This window comes from Festucalex cinctus, chromosome 14, assembly GCF_051991245.1.
Source record: "Festucalex cinctus isolate MCC-2025b chromosome 14, RoL_Fcin_1.0, whole genome shotgun sequence".
Taxonomy (NCBI): Eukaryota; Metazoa; Chordata; class Actinopteri; order Syngnathiformes; family Syngnathidae; genus Festucalex; species Festucalex cinctus.
The window spans coordinates 25,424,478-25,448,667 of NC_135424.1; the positions used below are offsets into that span (position 1 = coordinate 25,424,478).

Here is a 24,190-nt window from a genome sequence, read left to right on the forward strand (position 1 = left end):
TCGGCAAAGAGAATAAATTTTAGTACTTGGGATACGTTAAAAATGTCATTAATATACAAATTAAAAAGTTTTGGCCCCAGAACGGACCCCTGGGGCACCCCACAATAAATATATGTGTTGGTAATTGGTTCCCTCTGCCTGCTGTGTGTCCCAGGTCTGTCCTGTTAGTGTCTTGTTAATGTTTGTATTTAGGGAGTGGTGTTTGTTCACGCGGTGTGGGAGCATTGTTGTACCTTTGTCTTTGTCCTGGTGTGAGGTGCTGAGCTTTGTTAGCAACGTTTGCTATCAGGTCAAGTTTCTCCCCATGTCTAGTTGTTTTTTTCCACGTTTAGCTTAGTTTATCCACGTTTAGTCAAGTTTATCCACGTTTAGTCAAGTTCATCCACGTTTAGTCAAGTTTATCCACGTCAGCTCAAGTTCTTCACGTCAGCTCAAGTTCTTCACATCAACTCAAGTTGTGCACATCAACTCAAGTTCTGCAAATCAACTCAAGTTCTCCACATCAGCTCAAGTTCTCCACATCAACTCCTGTCTCCACGTCTTGTCAAGTCTATCACGCTATGCCACATCATGCCCGGTCTGCTCACGTCCCATCTAGTTATTTATTGAGTTATTGGAAATAAAGCGCCATATCTTGTCCTGCCCGTTTGTTTTCCTGTCACGTTTCTCTGCCTTTGGGTCGCATCACATCTACACCGTAACAAGTACTGGGAGGAGGATGTGCTAACCACTCAGCCTGTAAATAACATAGTCTTCCTAATTTGGAAATATGTTAAAATCGTAAATAGATACTTTGGATTGTATTCGTAGTTGGGTAATTTTTTTTTTGGCATCAATATCCTTTTTTTAATGAATTGTTTGATGTTATATTGAAGAAAAAAATACTGTTTATATGTTTGACCTGTAATAAAAACAAAAAGGATTGCTGTCAAAGTTGAATTTTTACTTGGAATGCATCTTTTCACAAAACTCTCGATTTCTCCGTTATTTTTGTTAAAACAGGATTTTCGGTGAAACTTGCCTCTCTTCTACTACTGATTATTCAGGAATGACAAACACTAGAGACAAGCTGTTTTTTTCTGATGAAAGATGAGGGTTTAAGCTTTCTTTCGGTAGGTCCCATGTTTATGTACTCATAGAACACAATATTCTGTAAGCCATCAAAAATTGGTTAAAATCTTGTAAAATGGCTGGCTCTGAGGGGATGGCAGCAGTGCAAATGGCTGGCATTCAATGAGTTAAATGTGGAAATTGGATGGATGCTTAATTCTTCAATAAAGATTTCAAACAACACGGCTCCTTTGCCTCAAGAAATCATAGTGGATGAGGAGGAGAGGAGAAAAAAAAGGCCCTGCGTGGGATGCAAACCCGATACCTTCTGTTTACAGCGTGAGTGTACTAATCACTACACTATTCGTTCATTTAGGGTCAATGGCGTTTACAAGTTTTTACTTGTAGTCTACACAAGCATCAGCCACAGTACGGAGCCTTAAAGGCTACTTTTATCACTATCCTGCAAGCATGGAGGTCTCAGAGAGTGTTTCGTCTGCAGGTCCTCAATTGATCACATCACAGATTGAGTACCCACTCATTTTCTCAGGTTGTCAGGGGCTGGTGCTTGTAGAGCAGAATGTCCTAGAATTTCTCATAGAGAGGCGAATGGAGTAAAACACCACTTCGGCAGTGTTTTTGGTGACAAAATCGCTTTTAACTTTTTAAATCGATTTTTAACATGGCAAAAAGCTCCAAAAAGTTGATTTTTCACATTACTGAACCTTTAAATTAACTTGACAGTGGCTCTCGAGGACCAGGGTTCCCTACCCCATATTTCTCTCAAGGACCCCATTTTTTTCAGTCTCTCCAGCAAAAACTAAAGGTGATATATCACTATTCCAATACTTTGAGGAGAGTTTAGACAGACTAACATAACAGACTGTCATACTAATGTATACTAAATCTACTGTATAATTAATGATTTTTGTAACAAGAACAGAAAATACTTTACCTTTGAAAATTCCACGACAGGCGCAATGTTAGGTCAGCAGGACTTCCAAGCAGTTCTTTTATGACTTCCAGTCTGCTAGGGGGGCTTATTCTCCATACGGAGCCCGAACTGCCTTCAATCATGGCAGTAACAACATCCTCATAACCATAAAGTGAAATAAACTGCATGGCTACCTACGAAAAATAAGAGTGATCTAAGTGAACGGAAAAAAAAAAAACCAATACAGTATTGAAAACAATGCTTTAAGAATATATGTGTGCATTTCTTCTAAAGTGGCATTACAGCTGTACATTCAGTACCAAAATAGCATTAAAACGGTCTGTATTTTTTTTTTCCAGACTCTTCTGCCTAAGTGGTGCTGTTACATTGTCACCTCATTCACCTACTAATTACTGAGCACCAGTCGAGCTGAGCCGCAGTATCTTGCTCAAGGACAACGCAACATGGTCATAGAGGATTGAGAAGTAAACCTTCAACCTTCATTTTCGGAGATGACTGCTTCATAATAGGGGGTAAGACACTCCCACTACAGGGGTGTTGTTAAAACAGTACTTGTTTTAATAACAGCCCAATGTCACCCTATTTATTAGGTTCACTCGTCATCAGAGATGGCAAATTCAGGTCAAGAAAGTAAAAACCGTGCCACAGTTTGGCTTTAGCCCCTGACGCTAGCTAGCTAGCTATAGCTCACTAACAAGTAAACGAGCACCGTGGGAGCTAGCTAGCTAGCACCTGAAAGTAAAAATCCTGCCACAATTTGACTTTAGCCTGTAATACTAGCTAGCTGGTCAGTGCTAGCTATCGCCCTAGCAGGTAAATGAGCACCATAGGAGCTAGCTAGCTAGCTAGCACCAGGGGCTAAAGCCAAGCTGTGAATATTCCTCAATAGTTTTTTCTGTCTCCATACGTAGCAGAATATTTGCTTTCCCTATCACAAACGTTATTGACAAATTTGTTCTAATAACATCCACGGCTCTCTCGAGATATTAGGGGACTTGTTCATAAAGGCAGAATTGCTTTTAATGAAGTTGATTGTTATGCCCCAATAACGAGCGGACAACGGCTTGTGCTCACTGAACTTTTATTGTCTCATTTCAACAACTCTCTTGGGCCCGGTCGCCGTGACGTCACCACCCCGTGACCATAAACAATGGCTTAAAGCCATACACCACATTTACCCCCCCCTTTCAAAGAAGTGCAAACCAATCGCAAATAACATAACATTAACAAAGACTTAAACGTAAATGGCCTGACTGGATGAACTGGGTAGACTACCAGTTCACCCGCATAACCTTGTGGAATATTCTGCCACGTGACAGGCTATGCACTAAACTTCAGTGGCCCTGAACTTTTAAACATAGTCCTGGAGGTACAGAGGTCTCCGGCGGACCCGGGCCGGGCGTGGCTCAAAACGCACGGGTCCAACTGGTGCATTCAGCTCAGGTGGGTCTGCTACTGGGGCCCCCGGGTGTGCAGAGGAAAAGTCCCAGTCCACATCCACCTGATCCGGTTCAGCTGCAGCCTTCCCGTCAGGGGCCGGTGGTGAAGCAACTCGTCTAAGACGGCTGGCGTGCCACCGTGAGCCATCAGTCAGACGGAATGTGGCTGGTCCCAGCTGCTCTGTGATCTGCTGAGGCTCCGACCAAAACGAAAGCAATTTGTGTGGTCGGCTGGGTCTACGGATCCGGACCCAATCTGAAACTGCGAGTGCGGGGTGTCTCACCCGACGCACCCTGTCGTAGCGCTGTTTCATGCGACGCTGCTGCTCTGCCACTCTGTCACTTGGAGGTGTTGCCACTCCTGGAGTGGGTTGTTGAGGAGGCCGTAGACGATCCAAAGGAAGTTGGAGTTCCCGACCCAGCATGAGGAGTGCTGGGGAGCAACCTGTGGTGGCATGAGGCGTCGCTCTGTAGTGCAGCAGGGTGTTCTGCAGTGCTGCTAAAAATGGAAAATGATCAGCAAGGTGTGCTCTGAGTCCATTCTTAAGGGTCTGGTTAAACCTCTCTACGCCCCCGTTGGCTTGTGGGTGATACAGGGCAGTCCTGACATATTTGATCCCCCTCCTCTCCGCGAAGGAGGCGAAATCCGCTGAGATGAACTGAGGCCCGTTGTCGGTAGTGATGGTGTCGGGCACACCCCAGCGGGCGAAGAGAGAAGAGAGGAAGTCAGTGACGACCTGGGTGGTTACAGACCCAACAGGATGCACTTCCGGCCATTTGGAGTGCAGGTCATAGGCCACCAGGAGGAACCGTTGATGCTGGGGAACGCCGTGCAGGTCCCCACAGATGTCCACCTGGATGTGGGACCACGGAGCAGCTGGCCACGGGAGGGGCTGCAAAGGCGGTGGCGGTGTCATGCCCGTCTTGCCACTGGTGAGGCAGGCCACACAATCCTTCACCATGGTCTCGATGTCCCTGTCGATACCCGGCCACCAAACCAAACCCCTGCAGCGCTGTTTCACTCTCACGACTCCCAGGTGGCCCTCGTGGACCATGGCCAGGATGCGCCCCCGCAGAGCACCGGGAATCACTGCACACAGTCCCCTCGCTATACAGACGTCACCCCAACAGGAAAGGTCACTTCTGACCCGGTGGTAGGCAGCCAGCTCCTCCGGCACCTTAGCTGGCCATCCCTCCTGGATGAAGGTACGAAGCTGGGAGAACAATGGGTCCTGCGCAGACGCTGTCTGGAGATCCCGCAGAGATACAGCAGCCTGGAGGAGTTCGTGCAGCATGAGGACCAGCTCCGACTCAGAGTGGTCGTTGACAGGATCAGGCGAGGAGCTGGGTGTGGCCCTAGAGAGCATGTCAGCCACCACGTTGTCCCTGCCTGGTGTGAAAATCGTCTTGAAGTTATAAGCCTGCAATCTCTCCGACCACCGGTACAAACGGAGCGGCTTGTGCCCCGAACCAGTTGTGGCAAGGAGGGCCGTGAGGGCCTGGTGATCCGTGCGAAGCGTGAAACGTCGACCGTATAGGTACATGTGCCACCGTTCACACGCCCAGACGCAAGCCAGGGCCTCCCTTTCCCCCACGGAGTACTTCTGCTCAGTCGGGGTGAGTGACCTCGAAGCAAACGCCACAGGGCGTTCAGTCCCACCCTGGAGCTGGGACAGGACGGCGCCGACGGCGGTGTTAGAAGCGTCGCAGGTCACAAACGTGGGGCTCTGCAGGTCGAAATGGGCCAGCACCGGTGGGGAGGTGAGTTGTGCCTTCAGCCGGCGGACCGCAGCTGAGCACTCAGGCGTCCAGGACCAGGGCGCGTCCTGTTTGAGGAGAGCACGCAGCGGGGCAGTGGTCTCCGAATAACGAGGCAGAAACCGCAGGTAGAACGCTGTCATCCCGAGGAAGGATGACAACTGGGCGGGACAGGAGGGCTCAGGCAGGCACAGAACAGCGTCAACGTTGGAATGGAGCGGGCTCAAGCCGTCTGCGGTCAGGCGGAAACCCACGAACTCAATGACTGAAGAAGCAAAAATGCACTTGTCCCCATTAAGTGTGAGGTTGTGGCGAGCGAGCACGTCAAGTACCATGGCGAGGCGGACATTGTGCAGCTCAGATGTCACTCCATGCACCACGATGTCATCCAGGTACACGACTACCCCCGGGATGCCAGCGAAGATGGTGGACATAATCTTTTGGAAACAGCTGGGAGCGGAGCTAAGTCCAAAAGGCATGCGAGTGTACCTGAAAACCCCTATGTGGGTCACAAAAGCAGTGAGGTTGCGGCTCTCGAGGTGGAGAGGAACCTGCAGGTAGCCCTGTCGGAGGTCAAGCTTGGAGAAGACCGTAGACCCGTGAAACTTGGCCGAAAGCTCCTCCGTGGTGGGTAATGGGTACTTGTCGGGGATCACTGCCTCGTTCACCCGCCTGAGGTCGAGGCAGGGCCGCAGGCCACCCGTTCTTTTCTTTGCTACGACCAGATTGGAGATCCAAGGTGAAGCGTCCACCCGCTCGATGATGCCTGCATCGAGGAGTTTGTGCAGTTCAACGGTGACATCATCACGCAGGGCCAGGGGCAGCCGCCGCAGAGGTTGGATGACTGGGGTCACAGCTGGATCCACAAGTGGCTGGTGATCAAAGCTAGTGAGGCAGCCAAGCCCCGTGAACAGGGATGGCCAGCGGTGTAACCATGGCGTGGCCACCGTCAGTATGGTGGCACCCAGGTTATCAGCGATGGAGAAGCCCAGGGCGCAGAACAGGTCGAAACCGAGGAGGTTGGCACCCTGGCGAGACACCTGGAAGGTAAATCTTGGGAGGACCGTAGAGCCATAACGCACAGCGAAAGTGGCAGTGCCCACCATGCCAATCTTAGCGTGCCCGTAGCCGTAAAGAACTTCCGCTCCAGCTTCAATCGACATCCTAGGGAAAAGTCGGCGCACTGTGGACTCGTTCAGAATGGATCTGGAAGCCGCCGTGTCTAGTAGTAGCGAAAGTTCAACACCGTCTAGTTCCACCGTGCACCACTTAAATGGTTTGGCACCGGAGCCAACTGAATGTATGGTCGTTGTAGACGAACTAGGCCGGGGGGACGCAGAGGACGGCGCAGAACGGCACACCCGGGAAAAGTGGTTCATCCTACCGCAGCGTTGGCACCGCTGCCCCGTGGCCGGGCAGCCGGGCGCTCGTGTAGGGTGAGATGGCGACCCGCAGTTCCCACAATGCTGCCGGGGTGTAGCGGCCCGGCGTCCCGCGACGTTCACCTCGAGCTCGTCGGGGGGAGGAAACGGCTCGGAGAGAGGGGCCGACGGAGCTACAGCCTGCGCCAGCGCAGCGGGGAGAGGAGAGGGCGGGCCCGGAGCCGCCAGCTGAGACGTCAATTTAGCAGCCGACTCGAGCTGGAAAGCCAACTCCACTGCCTTCGAAAGAGTCGTGTCGTCCGGTGACATAAACAGTTTTTCCCGAAGTCGGGGACTGGTCGTGTGCTCTGCCAGTTGATCCCGAATCATTTCCTCCTCCAAAGTTCCAAATTTGCACAGGCTAGCCAAACCCCGGAGGTCGGCGACGTAACGGTGAACAGACTCACCCGGCCGCTGTATGCGTTGGCGAAAAACAATGCGGCGTACTATAACGCTCTGTGGAGGTAGCGAAATGTCCGGACAGCAAATCCACACAGTCATCAAACTTCGGTGCGGGTCCAAGAGTTCGAAAAATCCGTTGTCCCTCGCAGCCCAGGCTGTGGATTAGCATAGCCCTTAGCCGAGCATCGCTAGCGTCGGCCAAGCCAATAGCCTCGATAAACGTCGTAAATGACTCGTACCAGCGGGGCCACGGAACCGGCGGTTCGCCAGGTAGCGTTAGAAAAGGAGGCAGGGGTGCAAGCGGATGCTCCATCCTCGTCGCCAATGTTATGCCCCAATAACGAGCGGACAACGGCTTGTGCTCACTGAACTTTTATTGTCTCATTTCAACAACTCTCTTGGGCCCGGTCGCCGTGACGTCACCACCCCGTGACCATAAACAATGGCTTAAAGCCATACACCACATTGATGTCTTCAAAGAAATTATAGAAGGACTTGAGGTCTGAAACTATTAAAAAAAATACAACAACTAAGGTATGACTAAGTTATAAGTATAATATTGTTGATGAGCTAAGCAGTAACAATTGAAGGAAAGGCTGAAATTGAATTAAAATGATTCATGAAATGAAAATGATTTCAGGATTACATATATAAACATTTTTCACGTTAGATTTGAAAATTAGGATTTTAATGCACAGACGTGTTTTTAATGATACAATGCAAGTATTCACAGCGCTTCACTTTTGATCAATTCTGTTATAATACAGCCTAAGTAATAAGAATAAGAATAAATTCATTTCCCCATCAAAATTCCAAACATAAAATTTCAATTGGGTATTAATCTCGACTGCTGCCCTTTGTGTGCTTCTGCTGCGGCACCAATTTCCCTTTACGTGACAAAGAGATTCTGATTCTGAAATTTGATATTAAGCCGCAGTTTTTTTGTTTTTTTTTGTATGGGTCAAAACATTTAATTGATGAAACTCATTTCAGCCCTAAGTGTGAAGACAGACATAATTGTTAAGGGCAAGACCATTCGTATAGTGGCTGTATTTGTCTTGCGACCTATAATAGTACTGAATGTAGGCTGCTTTTTAATATATATATATATATATATTTTTTTTAAGTGTGTCTTGACCTATAAATTGGTTTTAGTGTGCTGAAAGGGCTCATTAATATAAGCCTTTTCTGTAAATGGCCCGTGTTTGGAAACCGTGTCTGAAGTGAAACAAGTACCAAAACACATGGGGAGCCTTGGAAAATGACTAAAATCATGACGCACCGCATTGTTTCCAAACTTTTTGGTGAGTTTTTCATATTCCATCTCTGTAAAAGGTTGGATTGACTGCTGTTGGACACTCATGGTAAAGAGAGGCTGTGCACACAGAAATATAAAGACCGAAATAAAAGACAACTAGAAATGTCATCAGTTTTAAAATGATAACATAACAAGTTTGTATGTTTCCCACCCAACATACAGTGGTACCTCTACTTACGAAATTAATTGGTTCTGGAAGAAAGTTCTTGAGTTGAACATTTTGTAAGTAGAGACGCATTTTCCATGTAAATGCCCGAATCCGTTCCAAGCCTCCCAAAATTCAGACATAAATGTTTTATAAAGCATAAAAATGCATCAAAACATGTAACAAATACATGTTACAATTAGATTATTGCACAACAAATGAGAGTTGTGGTAAAAAACAAAGAATAAAGAATAAAAATGATGGTAATTTACCTTTTTAACTGCTGTCCTCATCGTTTTTTGCCCTCTTTGGTTCATGTTCTCTCTCAGAATTTTTTGCCTGGTGTTTTGTAAAGAACTGATCCAAGGATGTTAGCATTTTTTTTTTTTTTTAAACAATCCTTCAAAAATGTCCAAGGCAAACATCATCTTAGTGAGCGATCGCCCGACTAGTGAACACTTTTTCTGGGTGATTCTTTTCAACACATTCCGACACTTCATGGAAACTTCAGGTTTTTGCGAGGCATCTTTTTCCAAAAAAGGCCCGTCTCGTCGCAGTTAAAAACTTACTGTGCCTTCATCAATCACCAATTGTTGAATTGTTGAATTTTTTGCACAAATTTGTCGGCCGTTAGTTAATACATTTACGAAAAACTGAACACCTCACGGCCCGAGGGATGAATGAAGAGAACACTGCATAGACACCGATCTATTATCTATGCTCATAGATACCTATGGTAGAGGTTCCTCTTAGCTAATGGGATGCCAGAAAGATGCTAGGTAATAGCCATAGCTGAAAGTATGTTGCGTTCGGTACTGTATTTTTACCTTTCGCATCTTGAAATTTCTTTCGTAACAAGAATCAATATTTTCCCTCTGAGGCTTTTCGTAACTCGAAAATTTCGTATGAAGAGGTACCACTGTATCAAGATTTCAATTTACCTCTGGAATAAACTGCATAGGTGCTTGGAAGAAATCAACAATTATTTACATATTGTGCCCACACACCAAGCAGTTTCTTACATACAGGTGCTTGTCAAAAAATTACAATATCCTTGAAAAGTTGAATAATTTCCATAATGCCATTCATGCCACAACATTCCCGTGGGATTGCCTGGGGGGCTTTCTTAATGCTTGTTGTCAGCTGTTTGTTTTGAGGTCTGGTGGCCCTCATTTCCCTTTTGATAATACTGTACTGTGGCCCCCGTTTTTCCTCTTGTATTACAGTACTATCAAGAGCAAAATGAGTGCCACCAGACCTCAAAACTGTAATGACTCGAGTCATGCAGGAGTAATGTTTGGGTCTTGTGGGTCTTGTCTCATGTCTGGGGTCACGCCTGGGTGAATTTGAGTAGAGTTCATGACCGTGCGCCAGAGTTCACGACCCGTTACGTGTCTGTTTTGGTATTGATGTAACAGCATCCAGTTTCAACTAGTTTTAGGCTATATGATGTCTGGACTATATGATGTCAAGGATCTTTTATGCTATATGATGTTTGTTGATGTTTGATGTCAGGAACTATCTGTAATTACGGAGTCAACAGCCAATCAGAGAATTCCATGACAGTACTAGTACTCACATGTCTAGCCACAACCAATGAGATTCATTGACCGTCTGTCCGAGAATTGTGTGTGTTCGCCGGATTATTGCTCACTGTTTCGCTGTGCTTCCCCGCTGCCCAAGGGGGGCTTGGCGTGCCGTATCCATCCATCCATCCATCCATCCATTCTTTCTTTCCCATGCAAAACACTGGGAAGTATGCATGGTGATTTCTTCACAGTATTATTTGTTTTAATACTGTTTTTGTGTGTGTGTGTGTGTGTGTGTGTGTTTTTAGGCAAATAATGAAAAGATAAACAAATAAATCCATAAAATCACTTAAATTGTGGGCCCAGAACCTATAATCTATGAAATGCTGACTTTTTTTTAATGGAATTATGGAAATTATTCAACTTTTCAAGGATATTGTAATTTTTTTGACGAGCACTTATTCAAGCATGAACCAACACTGTTCTTCCACATACATTTTAGGCTTCAAATAAGTAACAAATAAGTAATCCAAATTATAGTAAAGACCGTTAGACATACTAACTTACCTCATATCCTCCTAGCTTGACAGTAACAGTGACATCAATGGGGTGGTTTACAACACCCACTACAGATCTGACCAATGAAATGAAGAGCAGTGGAAACCATATTATGCACACTAAGAGGATGATGATGATCCCACCCATTCCATATTTCACCATCTTCTTTTTCTTTTGTCCTTTAGGCTGGGGGTATTTCTGAGGGGGAAATATTTGTCAGGATAAGGTTAGGTTTGGAAATGAATTGCAGGTGAACATACATATTTCAGACTGTTTCATCACAGCCATAGTGGCGTTTTTAACAGTAAAACACATCTGGAAGAACAGATATGAATACACCCTCTTCGAAAAATTTAACTTTTTTATTCAATATCTCAATGAACACAATGAATATAAGAACAATTTCCAAAAAGATGAATGCATCCCACAACAAAAATGACTACATGTAGTATTTTCTATGACCTACATGACTTATGGATAGCAATGTGTCTTTTTCTCAGGGTCTACTCATTTGTGCAAAGATGTTCTTTAATAAATGTGTTAAGAAAACTACTTTTTTTTGTGTGTACTAATTAACAAATTGTGTTTGCAATCAATGGCCCACACTTGTGGGAGTATTTTGTAGAAAAATCTTGTAGAGAATTTTGATTATGAAAGGAAACTAAAGGTGTTCTTACAACCCAGTTGGGGTGTACTGATTTATGCTGAGCACTGTATGTGACTAATACATAACCATTAGGGGTGTGCCAAAAAATCAATTCATCGAAGAATTGAGATTCTCATTTATTAAGATTCAGAATCGATGTTTAATATCCACATTTAAATTAGAAATGAAGAAGAAGGGTAAAAGGCAGTTGTAGCCCACATGCTGTTTTTTTGTGGGAAAAGGGACTTACAATAAAAAATTAAATGTTTAAACAAAAAAAAACAAAAAAAAAGACACTTTAATGCAGTGGTGTTAATCATAAGGCCCGTGGGCCAGATCAGGCCCACAAGGGGTTTAATCCGGCCCCTGAGATGATTTTGTAAAGTTAAAAAAAAAAAAATTGTTATGTCAGACTAATTAATCAGTCGGCCACAATCAAAATATATAAAATTTGTAACTTCACAAGCAGTCCTCAGATGAACAATGCAACATGTACAGGGGAATCGTTCTGGATGTCAATATTTTACACACAACTTAAAGTTACGGTTTGTTTAGTTATTATTGTTATTATTATTATTATTATTATTATTATTATTAATCATAGACCGACAAACGTGTTAAATACGACACAAATTCAATTACTGGTAACAAATAGATATGACAAGGATTAGCGTCCTTATAAGGTCATTAACTCCACCACGCAATGCATTCTGGGAACAATATGCATTCAAAACAGGTCGATTTAACACATCCATGACTCAGTGTTGCCGCGTTCCATTTGCATTTGTATTATTGTTCGGAACAATATGATTACAGTTGAGCTCTGTAATTTCGGGCTGGCACACAAATAACGAAAATCTGCGTATAATTGGCGGCAATCGTTTTTAAGAGTTATACCGTTATTTTACTGATGCAGCCCACTTGGTAGTATATTTTCCTCTATGCGGCCCTTGAGCAAACATGAGTTTGACACCCCTGCTTTAATCGATCTATTTGTCATTTTGTCTTGCAAAGCAGACTGGAGTAGATCATGACAATTTTTTGCATATCTGTATATTGAAGCAAAAATCATTTGTCAATCAAATAATTTTGAATCGAAAATCGTTTGAATCGATTGGTTATTAACTATTTCAATTTCTGTTGTATGTGACAATGTAAATAGTTCATAAGGGGGTATATTCAGGGGTCCACGTACACCTGGTGGTATGTGAGCACATAGTAGGGGTTAATAATATATTCCCTTGATCAATAACCTATAACACAGCCACTCCAAAATCACAAAAAATGATCTCCATTTTTTTTTTTTACTCAAATGTGAACTGAAGACTTATAATTAACAAACGCAGTTTTTCTTTATTTTGATGCCTTCGTTTTATCTATATTATCTAGTTTGAAGGCTAAATATTTATATTTCATTTCAGTAAAAAATAAAAAAATAAAAAAAAATAAAAAAAATGAAAAGGAAAAATTACAATGCCTAAGAATTAAATGTTTAAATTAAGGAAATGAAATAAAATCATTTTCAATTAAAAATAAATAAATAAATCAGTTGTGTTTTGTTCTACTTTTGGAGAATCATTAACACATATGAGTGAGTGGAGTGGTATGACAAAATGAATCAGGGGTAATCAAGCCAAAAAATGCCGGGAACCACTTTTTTTTAACACTTAAACTTTTTCATTGTGTTATTTATGGCTAGAATATGTGGCAGAAGAATGAAAAAAAAAAGAGCAAAAAACAAAAGCGAAAAGCACAAATTGTCCCTGTGTCACCCCTGTCATGTCCCAAACGCTAACTAGGTATGTGCTTGTAGTACCTTCTCTGTCTCACGGCTGCATTTGATAATGAAAATGTTTGCATAAATGTCCTCTACACACATCCAGTTGGACAGAGACAGAGTGGTATCCGTCCAAACCCAGTCCATTACTGCTCGCAGCTCTACAAGGAAAGGAACCAGACGAAAACTGCATGCACACAGACACAAATAATAAACAAACAATATAAAATCATCGAAAGATTCATTTTTGCATTGTGCTCGTACCCTTGGAAGAGAAACAAGTTGAGGTGGGAGTAGTTTTTGGTGAGGAAGTTTCCAAGAATACGAGTAGGGTATCCACAACGGATCTGATATGCTGACAGAGCAAAGTAAATACACTTGACAAAGTACCACAGCTGAGCCACAAAGTTCTGATTGAATCTCCTATAAATAGAAAAAGTGGTAGAGACAATTAGGATAATGAAACAATAACATTTGGTTTATGACCATGTTATAGTATGAAAATAAAATGGTTAACTAGTTCTTTTGAAATTCACCTTTCAGTGACAGCAGGTAGGATAAAGAACATCCACAAGTGTATCCCAAAGACAAGAACAACCTTGGATAAGAGCAAAAGGATGCAATGCTTAAATAAGCACATAAAACTTCTGATGGACGCACAGTGTGACAATGACTCAAGAAACACATGACTAGCAAATTATAGACCAATCGCAAACCTTCCCTTCGTAACTAAAATAGTTGAAAAAGTGGTTTTTAATCAACTCAGCAATTTTTTAAGCTTAAACGGACTTTTGGATAAACTCCAGTCAGGTTTCCGACCTCATCACAGTACAGAAACAGCTCTGATTAAAGTACTGAATGATATAAGGTTGAGCACTGATCCAGGGAAGGTATCGGTGCTCGTCTTGTTGGACCTCAGTGCAGCATTTGACACGATTGATCATAATATACTGTTAGACAGGCTGGAAACTTGGGTGGGGTTAAATGGAACAGTCTTTAAATGGTTCAGGTCCTATTTGGAGGAAAGGAGTTACTTTGTGACCATTGGAAACTTTGAATCTGATCGAAAAGGCCAATACATGTGGGGTCCCTCAAGGGTCAGTCCTTGGACCCCTGTTGTTCAGTCTGTATATGTTACCTTTGGGTCAAATGCTTCAGAACGCCGATGTTGACTATCATAGTTATGCAGATGACACACAACTGTATTTATCAATGTCCCCAAATGACAGCAGTTCTATTAACGTATTGTGTCATTCTCTAGAGCAAGTTAACAACTGGATGAACCAAAATTTCCTTCAGCTGAATGAAAACAAAACGGAGCTCATTGTTTTCGGCAATAAAGAAAAGAGGATTGCTGTTAAAAAACAGCTTGTCACTGTCTTTAGAAACTAAAGACGAAGTTCGAAATCTTGGGGTACTAATAGCCTCAGACCTGACCTTCAGCAATCATATTAAATTCATCACTAAAACAGCCTTTTACCAGCTGAAAAACATATCCAGACTGAAGGACTGCATGCTTCAAGCAGACCAAGAGAAGCTTATCCATGCTTTTATCTCCAGCAGAATAGATTACTGTAACGGTCTTCTGACTGGACTCTCTCAAAAGAACATGAGACAATTGCAGCTCATTCAGAACGCTGCAGCTCGAGTTCTGACCAAAACAAAGAGATCAGAACATATTACTTAAGGATTTACACTGGCTCCCAGTCAGCTGTAGAATCGATTTTAAAGTTCTGCTACTCGTCTATAAATCACTAAATGGTTTGGGTCCTGAATATATCCAAGAAATGCTGATTGAGTACAAACCCAGCAGGGCTCTGAGATCTACAGACTTGGGCCAACTAGTGGAACCCAGAGTTCGAAGGAAACATGGTGAAGCTGCATTTAGCCATTATGCTGCACACAGATGGAATAGGCTTCCAACAGAAGTGAAGTCAGCCCCGAGTGTCGTCGTCTGTTTGGTTCCACAGCATTTACCATAGCGAGAGGGAGCGAATTTATTTATTTATTTATTTATCCCCTGGATATCTCATGGGATGGGGCCAGATAGGTGCAACTCGGAAAAAAAAAAGAAAAAAAAGAAAAGAAAAAAAAAGCGCCCCGCTGCAGCAGAGTGCGCACGCATCCGTGCAACGGCGATATGAATATAGGACCAAAAAAACTATATATATAGTGACTAAAAATTTCTAATTTCTAATAATTTCAGAGATTTGGGCATATGAGTAGGGATGGGCACATATTTAGTGAGGATCGATTACATTTTCATAGAAGTCGGGCCAGGCCTGGCCGCCTTCTCACCCGCTCTCAGTTGAAAGTTTTTTTCCCCCTGGCGTACTATCCAATGTACCGTACTAAAACAAGTCAAATATGAATAAATTAAGCAGTATAAAAAATTACAAACAATGCGCTCACATCACACTTGTCCCATGCATGCTCCATTCACGCAAACACTTCCCGTCCATTCATACTGTTTCCTCGTCTCGGCAGAGGAGCCGCCGTCTCTACTTCCTTCATCTCGGCAGAGTTGCCGTCATCTCAAGTTCCCTCGTCTCGGCAGAGGTGCCGTCATCTCAAGTCCCCTCCTCGCGGCAACTCTCCCGTTCCAGTTCCGGTGGCGCCTGGCCAGCGTCTACCCCCTGCTCCAGTCCCGGGCGCCCGGCGGCGTCCGGCCAGCGGCCATCTCTCTCTCGCTCCAGTTCCGGCGGCGCTCGGCCAGCATCCGCGTCCGGCCAGCGGCCGTCTCTCGCTCCAGCTCCGCTGCCGCTTGAGCAGCGTCCGCTGCCCGCTCCAGTCCCGGGCGCCCGGCGTGTCTGTTTTGAACTGATGTCTTAAGCTATGTGATGTCAAGAATCTTTAATCTCTTTAGTCAACAGCCAATCAGATAATTCCATGTCAGTCCTGTTACCCACATGTCTAGCCACAACCAATCAGATCGATTTACTGTTGTTAGGATTATTATGTATATATTATTCCATATTTTCTCTTTTATTACATAGATTTAATTGTAAAAGCATTTTACTCAGTATTGTGCTATCTGTTTGGAACTGCTGCATGTGCATTCAACCTCAGGACATCTGGAATGCGGGAATGAAGAACTCCACACCAGGACAATAGACAGCCTTCAAGGATTAGTGGTCGTGACGATTAAAGGATGTCTTCTGTGTTTACGACTGCTGTAGTTACTTATCACATTGCTGCCATTACTCCCATTTCCTTTCGAGGCAAGCGTGTGACCTTTTGTGTTTGTTAGTTGAATCCCAAATAAAAGAGAAGTAGGAAGTTGTGTCAGAGTGGGCCAGAGGATTGTGACCAGCACGCATCTCTCGCTTATCTCTCCTTGTACAAGTAAAGGCCTTGTTTTCTCATTTTAATGTCTGTCTCCTCATTTGTGCAGTTTAGAAATGTCACAGATGGTGTTTAAACCTGACAACTGTCTATAAGATGTCTGAGAAATGTGTTTTTGTCGGATTATTGCTCTGTCCAGCTGGCCACCTGCTTCTCTCTTCCTCAATGCCTTCTCGTTGTTTCTGGTCAAGTCAAGTTAGTTCCACGCCTCTTGATGTTATGCGAATAAAGTGTTAAACTCTTATTTGTGTCTGCACTTTTGGGATCCAACTCCAGAACATAACAGTGCTTGACACTGATCATTTAGTACTAATTTCTTCAGAATAGAACCAGGGGGTTTAAATGATATGAATAATATGAAGAGGTAAACTGAACCTGGAAAGTGAGTTTCCCCAGGACAGCCTTGCGCAGATACAAAGCTCTGTCGATGATCATCGTGGTGAACTGGATGAGAAGCATCACCAGAAATGCTTCAGGTACTTGGTCCTCTGACAAGGTGGAGGTGATATCAGCTGCTGCGCTGTGTTTCTAAGGGGGCAAATACAAGAAAGTGATTAAGATAAGCTATTGTGCTGTATACTATATACATTACATTACATACCCGAAGGGTATATAAACTTTCAAGCACAACTGTATATTGTTCATCTGTGCAATACTCGCAGGTGTTATTGAGGTTATGAAAATTTTTATTTTCTGGGTCAATGTCATTTTCTATGTCCTGTGAATGGTGTTCAGTGTATTGAAAATTTTTAATTCCAGTTTTTTTTTTTTTTTTTTAAAGAGCTCAGAATTGTTCATTCGGTAGTCTTACCGATTCAACGTCTTGTCATCATTGCTCTTTTTTTTTTTTTTTTTTTTTTTTGTGTGTGTATGTGTGCGTGCGTTTGCGTGCGTGCAAATACGTATAAATTTATACTCATTCATTCACCTAAAACCTTATAAATATCCCATTACCCTTCGCCTTAACCAGGTACTTCAGAATCTTGCCAGAGTCGTGAGGTTTAAATGGTCAGGAGACCAGAGAAAAGGTCAGAAAAAAAAAGAAATAAAGAGAAAAGAAAGGTAAATCAAAGTGAAATCCAGCACCGACCAAACACTTCCTGCCTTCCCCATGATTACAAAATCAAAGTCTTACGCCAACCCCGGAAGCCTCTAAATTCCAGCAAATTTAGCGAGATCTCAAGAGCCCAGAGGAAAAACTAAAGAGAGGAAGGAGGGAAGGATCGATAAGGCAGAGTGAGATCCATAGAAGCCAGTACATCCAATCCATCAAAGTGAAGTCCAGCACCAACAAGACCCCTCCTGCGTGGTTACAAAACCAGAGTCTTATGCCAACCCCAGAAACCTCATACTTCTAATAAATTAAGATCTCAAGTGACCAGAGGAAAAACTAAAGAGAGGAAGGAGGGAAGGATAGATAAAGCAAAGTGAGAACCACAGACACCAGCACCAACTGATTCAAGGGGCTGTGGGAGGGAGAGGGTACTTCTGTTGAGTTTCAGTAGATGCTGGTGCGACGGATCTGGCATGCATAAGGACCACCACCAAAGAAAGAAGCCGTCAACCGCGGTCCAGCAAAGCGAGCACTCCCCCCCCCCGGAATCCCCAGGCCGCGGCAGCACCAAGGCCACCCCCAAGCCACCCGAGCGGACACCGGTCGGCGAGCCGACCCAGACACCCGGAACACCCCCGCCCCAGCCCCGGCCCACACCCCCGAGCCCAAGGCCGCAGAACGAGGCCCAGCGGGCCCCCACAGCGCCCCACCGGTCCCCAGCCCCCATCCCCCCACGACCCCCCCGCACCCCACCCAAACCCGCCATCCACCACGACCCAGGCCCCACCACCCCCGACCCCCAAATCCCCGAACACACCCCGACCCCCAGCACCCAACCCCCCACCCACCCATACCTCCACCCCCCCCAAACAAGCCCCCCCCCCCCCCCCCCCCCGACGGCCGCCACCCCCCCAGCGAACCCGGCCCCCCAGAGAGGGAAGATGTGCCCACCCCACCTCCAGCCGCGCGAGATTTGCACAGCGGCGGGAGGGGGGAAGCAGAGGAGGAAGCACCAGGGGAGAAGGCGGAACACCAGAACACCGAGCCCGGTGGGGAGAGGCCCCGGTCGTCATGCCAGAGTACTAGTGACACCTAACCCTGTTACTGAGTCCGCCAGCTCGCCGACTGGCGAGCTCTACCCTTACACCGTGAATGTGGCCCCACCCAGTTTATATACAAGTGTGTGCGTGTGGTGCATTAAAATTGGGAGCAGGTGAGTCGGAGCAGAGGGAAAAAATTTCCCCTACTCCGACACACCCGTATCCCCCCCAAAAAAATGAATATGTATATGTGTGGTGCATTAAAAAAGGGAATGGAGGGACAAAGTGGTGGGGCAGGGACACAAATGGGGGGGACCACAGCGCTGCCAGGCACTGCAGTCCATCCCCTCTGATGGCTCCCCGCCCCAACTCACCCCTCCCCTTGGACGTGAGGTGCATTAAAATTGGAGGGGAGTTGAAGGGTGAAGACGGTGTTTCCACCCTTCCCCACCCCACCAAGAAATGTGTTGTGTGCCCTATGTGTATATTTACAAAGTGTATAGTGCAAGCTAGTGAAGTGAGTAAGAGGAGCGACCAGCGGGGCCTCACCCAACCCGGCGGGTGTAGGTGGCACGCCCGCCCCCCAGCACCGCCACCCCCACCCGCCCCCCACCTCATCCACCCGGCACCACAATGGGCGGACAGCCAGCGCAGCAGGGCTACCGGACAGCCCACCGGCCACCTGAGCCCGCCCGGGGCGCCAGGAGTTATACCGGAGTGGGGCAGGCCCCAAACCCTCGCCCGGCCCCCGGAGCCCGACGCCCGGGCCGGGGAGGGAGCCCCAGGCCCAGGGAGAGGGAGGGGGAGGGGCCGCAGGGCAGACAGGGAAGGGGGGGGGGGGGGAGCGGGGAGAAGACGACAAGAAGGCGAAAGGGCGGCTGCAGGGCAGGAGGCGGGGGGGGGGGAGGAGGAGGGAGGGCGACAAGGGAAAAGGGACCGGGAGGCAGAGGAGGATGGGCGGGAGGAGGCGAGGAGGGAGAGGCGACGGGGGGGAGGAAGGGGGAGGGGAGAGGGAACCACGGGGCACACCGGAGGCCCACCCACCCCGAACCGCGCCGCCGGGCACGGAGCAGCGGACCGCGCCGGGACGGCACCGCCCCGGGCACCAGGGGAAGCACCCCAACACCGCACCCCACAGGGGGCCCAGGGAGCGGCCAAGACGCAACCGCCACCGAGTAGACAACGGGGGGGGGGGCAGAACCACCCCCGCCCGACCACAGGGGACGGCGTCAAGAAAATTGACTAATTAGCATGCAGTAACACCAAGTGTTGATGCTTAGTGCCCACTAGAAATAGATCTTAAGGAGTTATTGAGTATAGTGTCGTATAGTGTGGTATGCTCGAGCCCACTAGCAGCAACTAGGTTCCTGACTATATAAAAATAAAAACAATCAGATACAAAATACCAAATACAGAAGCAGCGAAAACAGAAGTTGTAACGATGTGGTGGCTCTCGTTAACAGGCAGAATCTTGGCAGGATTAAGTTGCCAAATTGAGATTAAAATATTCTATGTACATAGACCATATTTGTTTAAATCTTGATACTTGATTTTTATTTAAGGCAGAGATTTTTTCCATTGAGATATAATTTATTAGTAAGTTTAACCAGTGGTCGATATTTAGAGATTGTTTATTTTTCCAATTGACAAGGATTATTTTTTTAGCAATAGTAAGGGCTATAAATATAGATTGAGATTGTTTACATGGTAGCTCAGTTATTGTTAAGTCACCTAGTAAACACAATCTTGGAGATAAAGGAAGCCTACAGTTTAATATATCAGCGAGCTTTTCCAAGATTTTAGTCCAGAAATGCAGCACTGGAGTACATGACCATAAAGCATGAAGATAAGTATCGGCAGTGTTTTGTGAGCACTGGAGACAAATGTCGGAGTCAGAGAGTCCCATTTTTTTCATCATATATTGTGTAATATATGTTCTATGAAGTATCTTATATTGGATAAGTTGCAAATTTGTCTGTTTGGTCATTTTAAATACATTTTCACAGATTTGGGTCCAAAAGTCTGGTTCCGGAACTATAGACAAGTCTTTTTCCCATTTTAAAGTCGGTAAATACGTTTTATTTGTGTATAAAAATAACTTATATATTTTTGATATTTTCTTTATTGTTGTTGGAGAAAGCTTTATAATATCTTTAGCTAAGACAGGCAGTTGGAGCGTATCCTGAAGTGTTGGGATTTGTTTCTTAACCATATTTTTAACTTGCAGATAATGTAAGAAATTTCCATTTTTTATTTCATATTTCTGGACCAAGTTTGTATACGATATAAACTTATTATCTGAGAAAAGATGATGAAGGTGTGTAATTCCTTTCTGCTCCCATAGGCTTAAATGGAACGACTGATTATTAAGTTGAAAGTCGGGGTTATGCCAAATGGGAGAGAGCCCACAGGGCGCCAATTGGGAGTTTGTAATTTCTAATGCCTTCCACCAGGCAGTCAGGGTGGCGGCTATCATTGGGTTTTTAAAACAATTATGTCGTCTTATTGATTTTGTAATAAAGAGTAAATCTGACAGTCTAAGATTATTACAATCCTTCTGCTCCAATTCCAACCAACAGTTAGTATCTCTGTTGGGTTGTGTCCATAGCACAAGATATTGTAGTTGATTAGCTAAATAATAGTACATAAAGTTTGGTGCCTCTAAACCTCCTTTAGATTTACTTTCCTGAAGAGTAGATAGACTAATTTTGGCTTTTTTTTTATTCCAATAGAATTTTATGATAGCAGAGTCCAGCGATTGGAACCAGTTAGACGTAGGTTTAAATGGAATCATTGAAAATAAATAATTAATCTTTGGTAAAACTTTCATTTTTATAGTAGCTATCCGTCCTATTAAAGAGATCGGAAGATTATTCCAGCGCTCCAGGTCACTACGGATACTATCCAATAATGGTGAAAAATTTAAAGAAGTTAATTCAGTTAACTTAGGTGAAATTTTAACACCTAAGTATTTTAAATTACCTGTAGGAAAGGAGTAGTGTGGATCCTGACTTGTAGGATTCCATGAATTTTCTGTAATAGGTAATAATGTTGATTTTGTCCAGTTAATAGAGTAATCTGATAAGTGAGAGAATTTAGTTATTAATTTAAATGCTTCCCCTAGCGAGATAGCAGGTTCTTCTAAATAGAGTAATATATCATCGGCATATAGATTAATTTTATGTTCTATTGTCCCGGAGTGGATTCCTTGGATCCGTCTATCCTGACGTATAGCTAATGCAAGCGGCTCAATAAATATAGCAAATAATAAAGGAGAAATTGGGCACCCTTGTCTTGTTCCCCTTTGTAAAGTAAAACTCTGTGATGTAATCCCATTAGTAGTAACTGTAGCTTTAGGAGAATCATATAATATTGAGACCCATTGAATGAATGACTCCCCGAAGCCGAATTTATTTAAGACAGCAAAGAGGAAGGACCAGTTAACTTTATCGAATGCTTTTTCTGCATCCAGCGAAATAACAACTGCCTTTTTATCATACCGCTGTGACATACTAATCAAGTTAAAGAGTGTCCTAATATTATTAGTAGAATGACGACCTTTAATAAAACCTGTTTGATCACTATGAATAATTGTCGAGATTACCGTCTCTAATCGAGATGCCAAGGCCTTAGCGATAATTTTAATATCGGAATTAATTAGTGATATCGGTCGGTAACTTGACGGGAGGGTAGGGTCTTTTTCTGGCTTTAATAAAAGTTTAATTGCTGCTATATTCATATCTTGACGTATATCACCTTTACTTTTAATTTCAGTTACTACTCTTAGAAATAATGGAGCAAACATTAACCAGAAATGTTTAAAAAATATAGCCGGAAAGCCGTCTCGACCAGGTGCTCTGCCATTAGGCATACTGTCTAAAGTACGATACAACTCATCTATAGTTTTTAATTAATTAATTAATTAATTTTTAATTCCAGTTAATTATATTGGAAAAGGGCGGCACGATAGATGACTGGTTAGCATGTCAGCCTCCCAGTGCTGAGGACGCGAGTTCGAACCTTCCTGGGTGGAGTTTGCATGTTCTCCCCGTGCCTGCGTGGGTCTATTTCGGGTACTCCTGTCTCCTCCCACATTCCAAAGACATGCATGGCAGGTTAATTGGGAGCTCTGAATTGTCCCTCGGTGTGCTTTTGTGTGTGGATGGTTTTTCAACTCTGTGTGCCCTGTAATTGGCTGGCAACCAGTTCTGGGTGTACCCCGCCTACTGCCCGCAACTGGGTGGGATAGGCTCCAGCACCCCCACAACCCTTGTGAGGAGCAAGCTGTTAAGAAAATGGATGCGGGAGTGTGATTCGTTTGTTCTCATCCATTAAGTAACTCCGTGTGGTCTTAAACAGTACCAAGTTAGTTTCCATTAGGTAGGCAGGAGCGGGGTGAATGATTAGTGTCAAAAGCCGAAGAGAGGTCTAACAGAACAAGAACAATGGATTTCCCAGAGTCTACAGATGTCATAATGTCACTAGACACTTTTAGCAGTGCAATTTCATTAGAGTGTAGCTTACGGAAACCAGACTGGAACATGTCAAAAAAATATTATGTTACTGTAAAACGGAAGCCAGTTGGTCAGAGACCAGTAGATTAATCAGCTTGGTAACCCAAGGTAACCTGGCAATAGCCAGATGGATATGCGCTTCACTCAAGCAAGTTCTCCGCAATATCCATCTTGTACCTCTCCACAGTAATTTGGTCGGGACAGGTACAATAATTGGAGCAGATTGGACGATGCATCATTCTACACGTTTGTTTTAACCAATCACGGCCATGGGTGAAAATTTCGTCTTCGTTCTTGCCGAAGGGGGGAAAAGCATGAACATCTTACCAGCTAGAAATACACGAGTAATTCTGTGAGAACGGAATTAATTGCAGTGTCCATTCGTCCATGTTAGGTTTGTTTGTTAGCTCTGGCGTCAGCACTGGCTTCCTGGTTTCGTCACAGTTGCATATCCCGCCCCCAAACACAATGTTGCTCTGTGATTGGTCCGAACCACAATCAGAGGAAATCAACGGGAGTGGTACAAGATGTATTCTTCGGGGTTTGTGAACTCACAAATACCGTGAGAATTCATCTTGCGAGAGCAAGGTTAAACCCAAGGGCCAATGACATCAAGCACTTGTAGAAAAAGCTTTATAACTTCAGTATGTGGCTCATCAGCTTTATTCCTCTAGGACTTATAAAACTACATGTCTTTTGGTCAAAAATGGGCACCAGTACACATTTCATCCCATACGCCCAGTTTACACTGACTGCGAAACGGATATGGAACAGGCTCTGTACAGACGCCGCAAGGAAAAGAAAGCATTTTACACCAACTGCAGTGCTGTATGTATCCGGAGCTCCGGATGGTTTCCGCAAAATTTCTAATTTCTCCAGATTCTGCATGTGGAATTTTTCGTTTTTTATGAACATACTTCGAGATAATAGAGATGGATCAGATGATGATAAAAAGTGTCTCGGGAAGCTAGCTAACTACATAGCTTGGCATGAGTCGGACATTTAAAAGACAAACGAGCTTGAAATAAATTAAACATGACAAAATAACACAATTTAAACCCAACTTACCCTTGGTAGAAGAGTCAAAGTCCCGTAAATAATGTTCAAAAGTTTATCGATATGAATGAAAGGCAAGTGTGGCTGTTGTCTACAAGTACGGTAGCTTTCTATAAATACGGTTGTTATTGCATAAACTCAACTCTTCACTGTGAACCCCCCCCTTGATCTTGTGGTGTTGTG

At 44.4% G+C, this 24,190-nt stretch overlaps 1 protein-coding gene across 1 annotated transcript in view; it reads right to left on the reverse strand.

The window, feature by feature from the left end:
• Positions 1–24,190, reverse strand: part of piezo1 (piezo type mechanosensitive ion channel component 1 (Er blood group)) — a 286,359-nt gene that overhangs the window by 15,371 nt on the left and 246,798 nt on the right. Inside the window, exons 42-48 of the mRNA XM_077496131.1 lie at positions 16,719–16,871; positions 13,535–13,596; positions 13,263–13,421; positions 13,038–13,185; positions 10,585–10,773; positions 8,308–8,400; positions 2,006–2,178 (exon numbers count right to left, since the gene is read on the reverse strand). Coding sequence (XP_077352257.1) covers positions 2,006–2,178; positions 8,308–8,400; positions 10,585–10,773; positions 13,038–13,185; positions 13,263–13,421; positions 13,535–13,596; positions 16,719–16,871 — 977 coding nt within the window. The remainder of the gene's footprint in view (positions 1–2,005; positions 2,179–8,307; positions 8,401–10,584; positions 10,774–13,037; positions 13,186–13,262; positions 13,422–13,534; positions 13,597–16,718; positions 16,872–24,190) is intronic.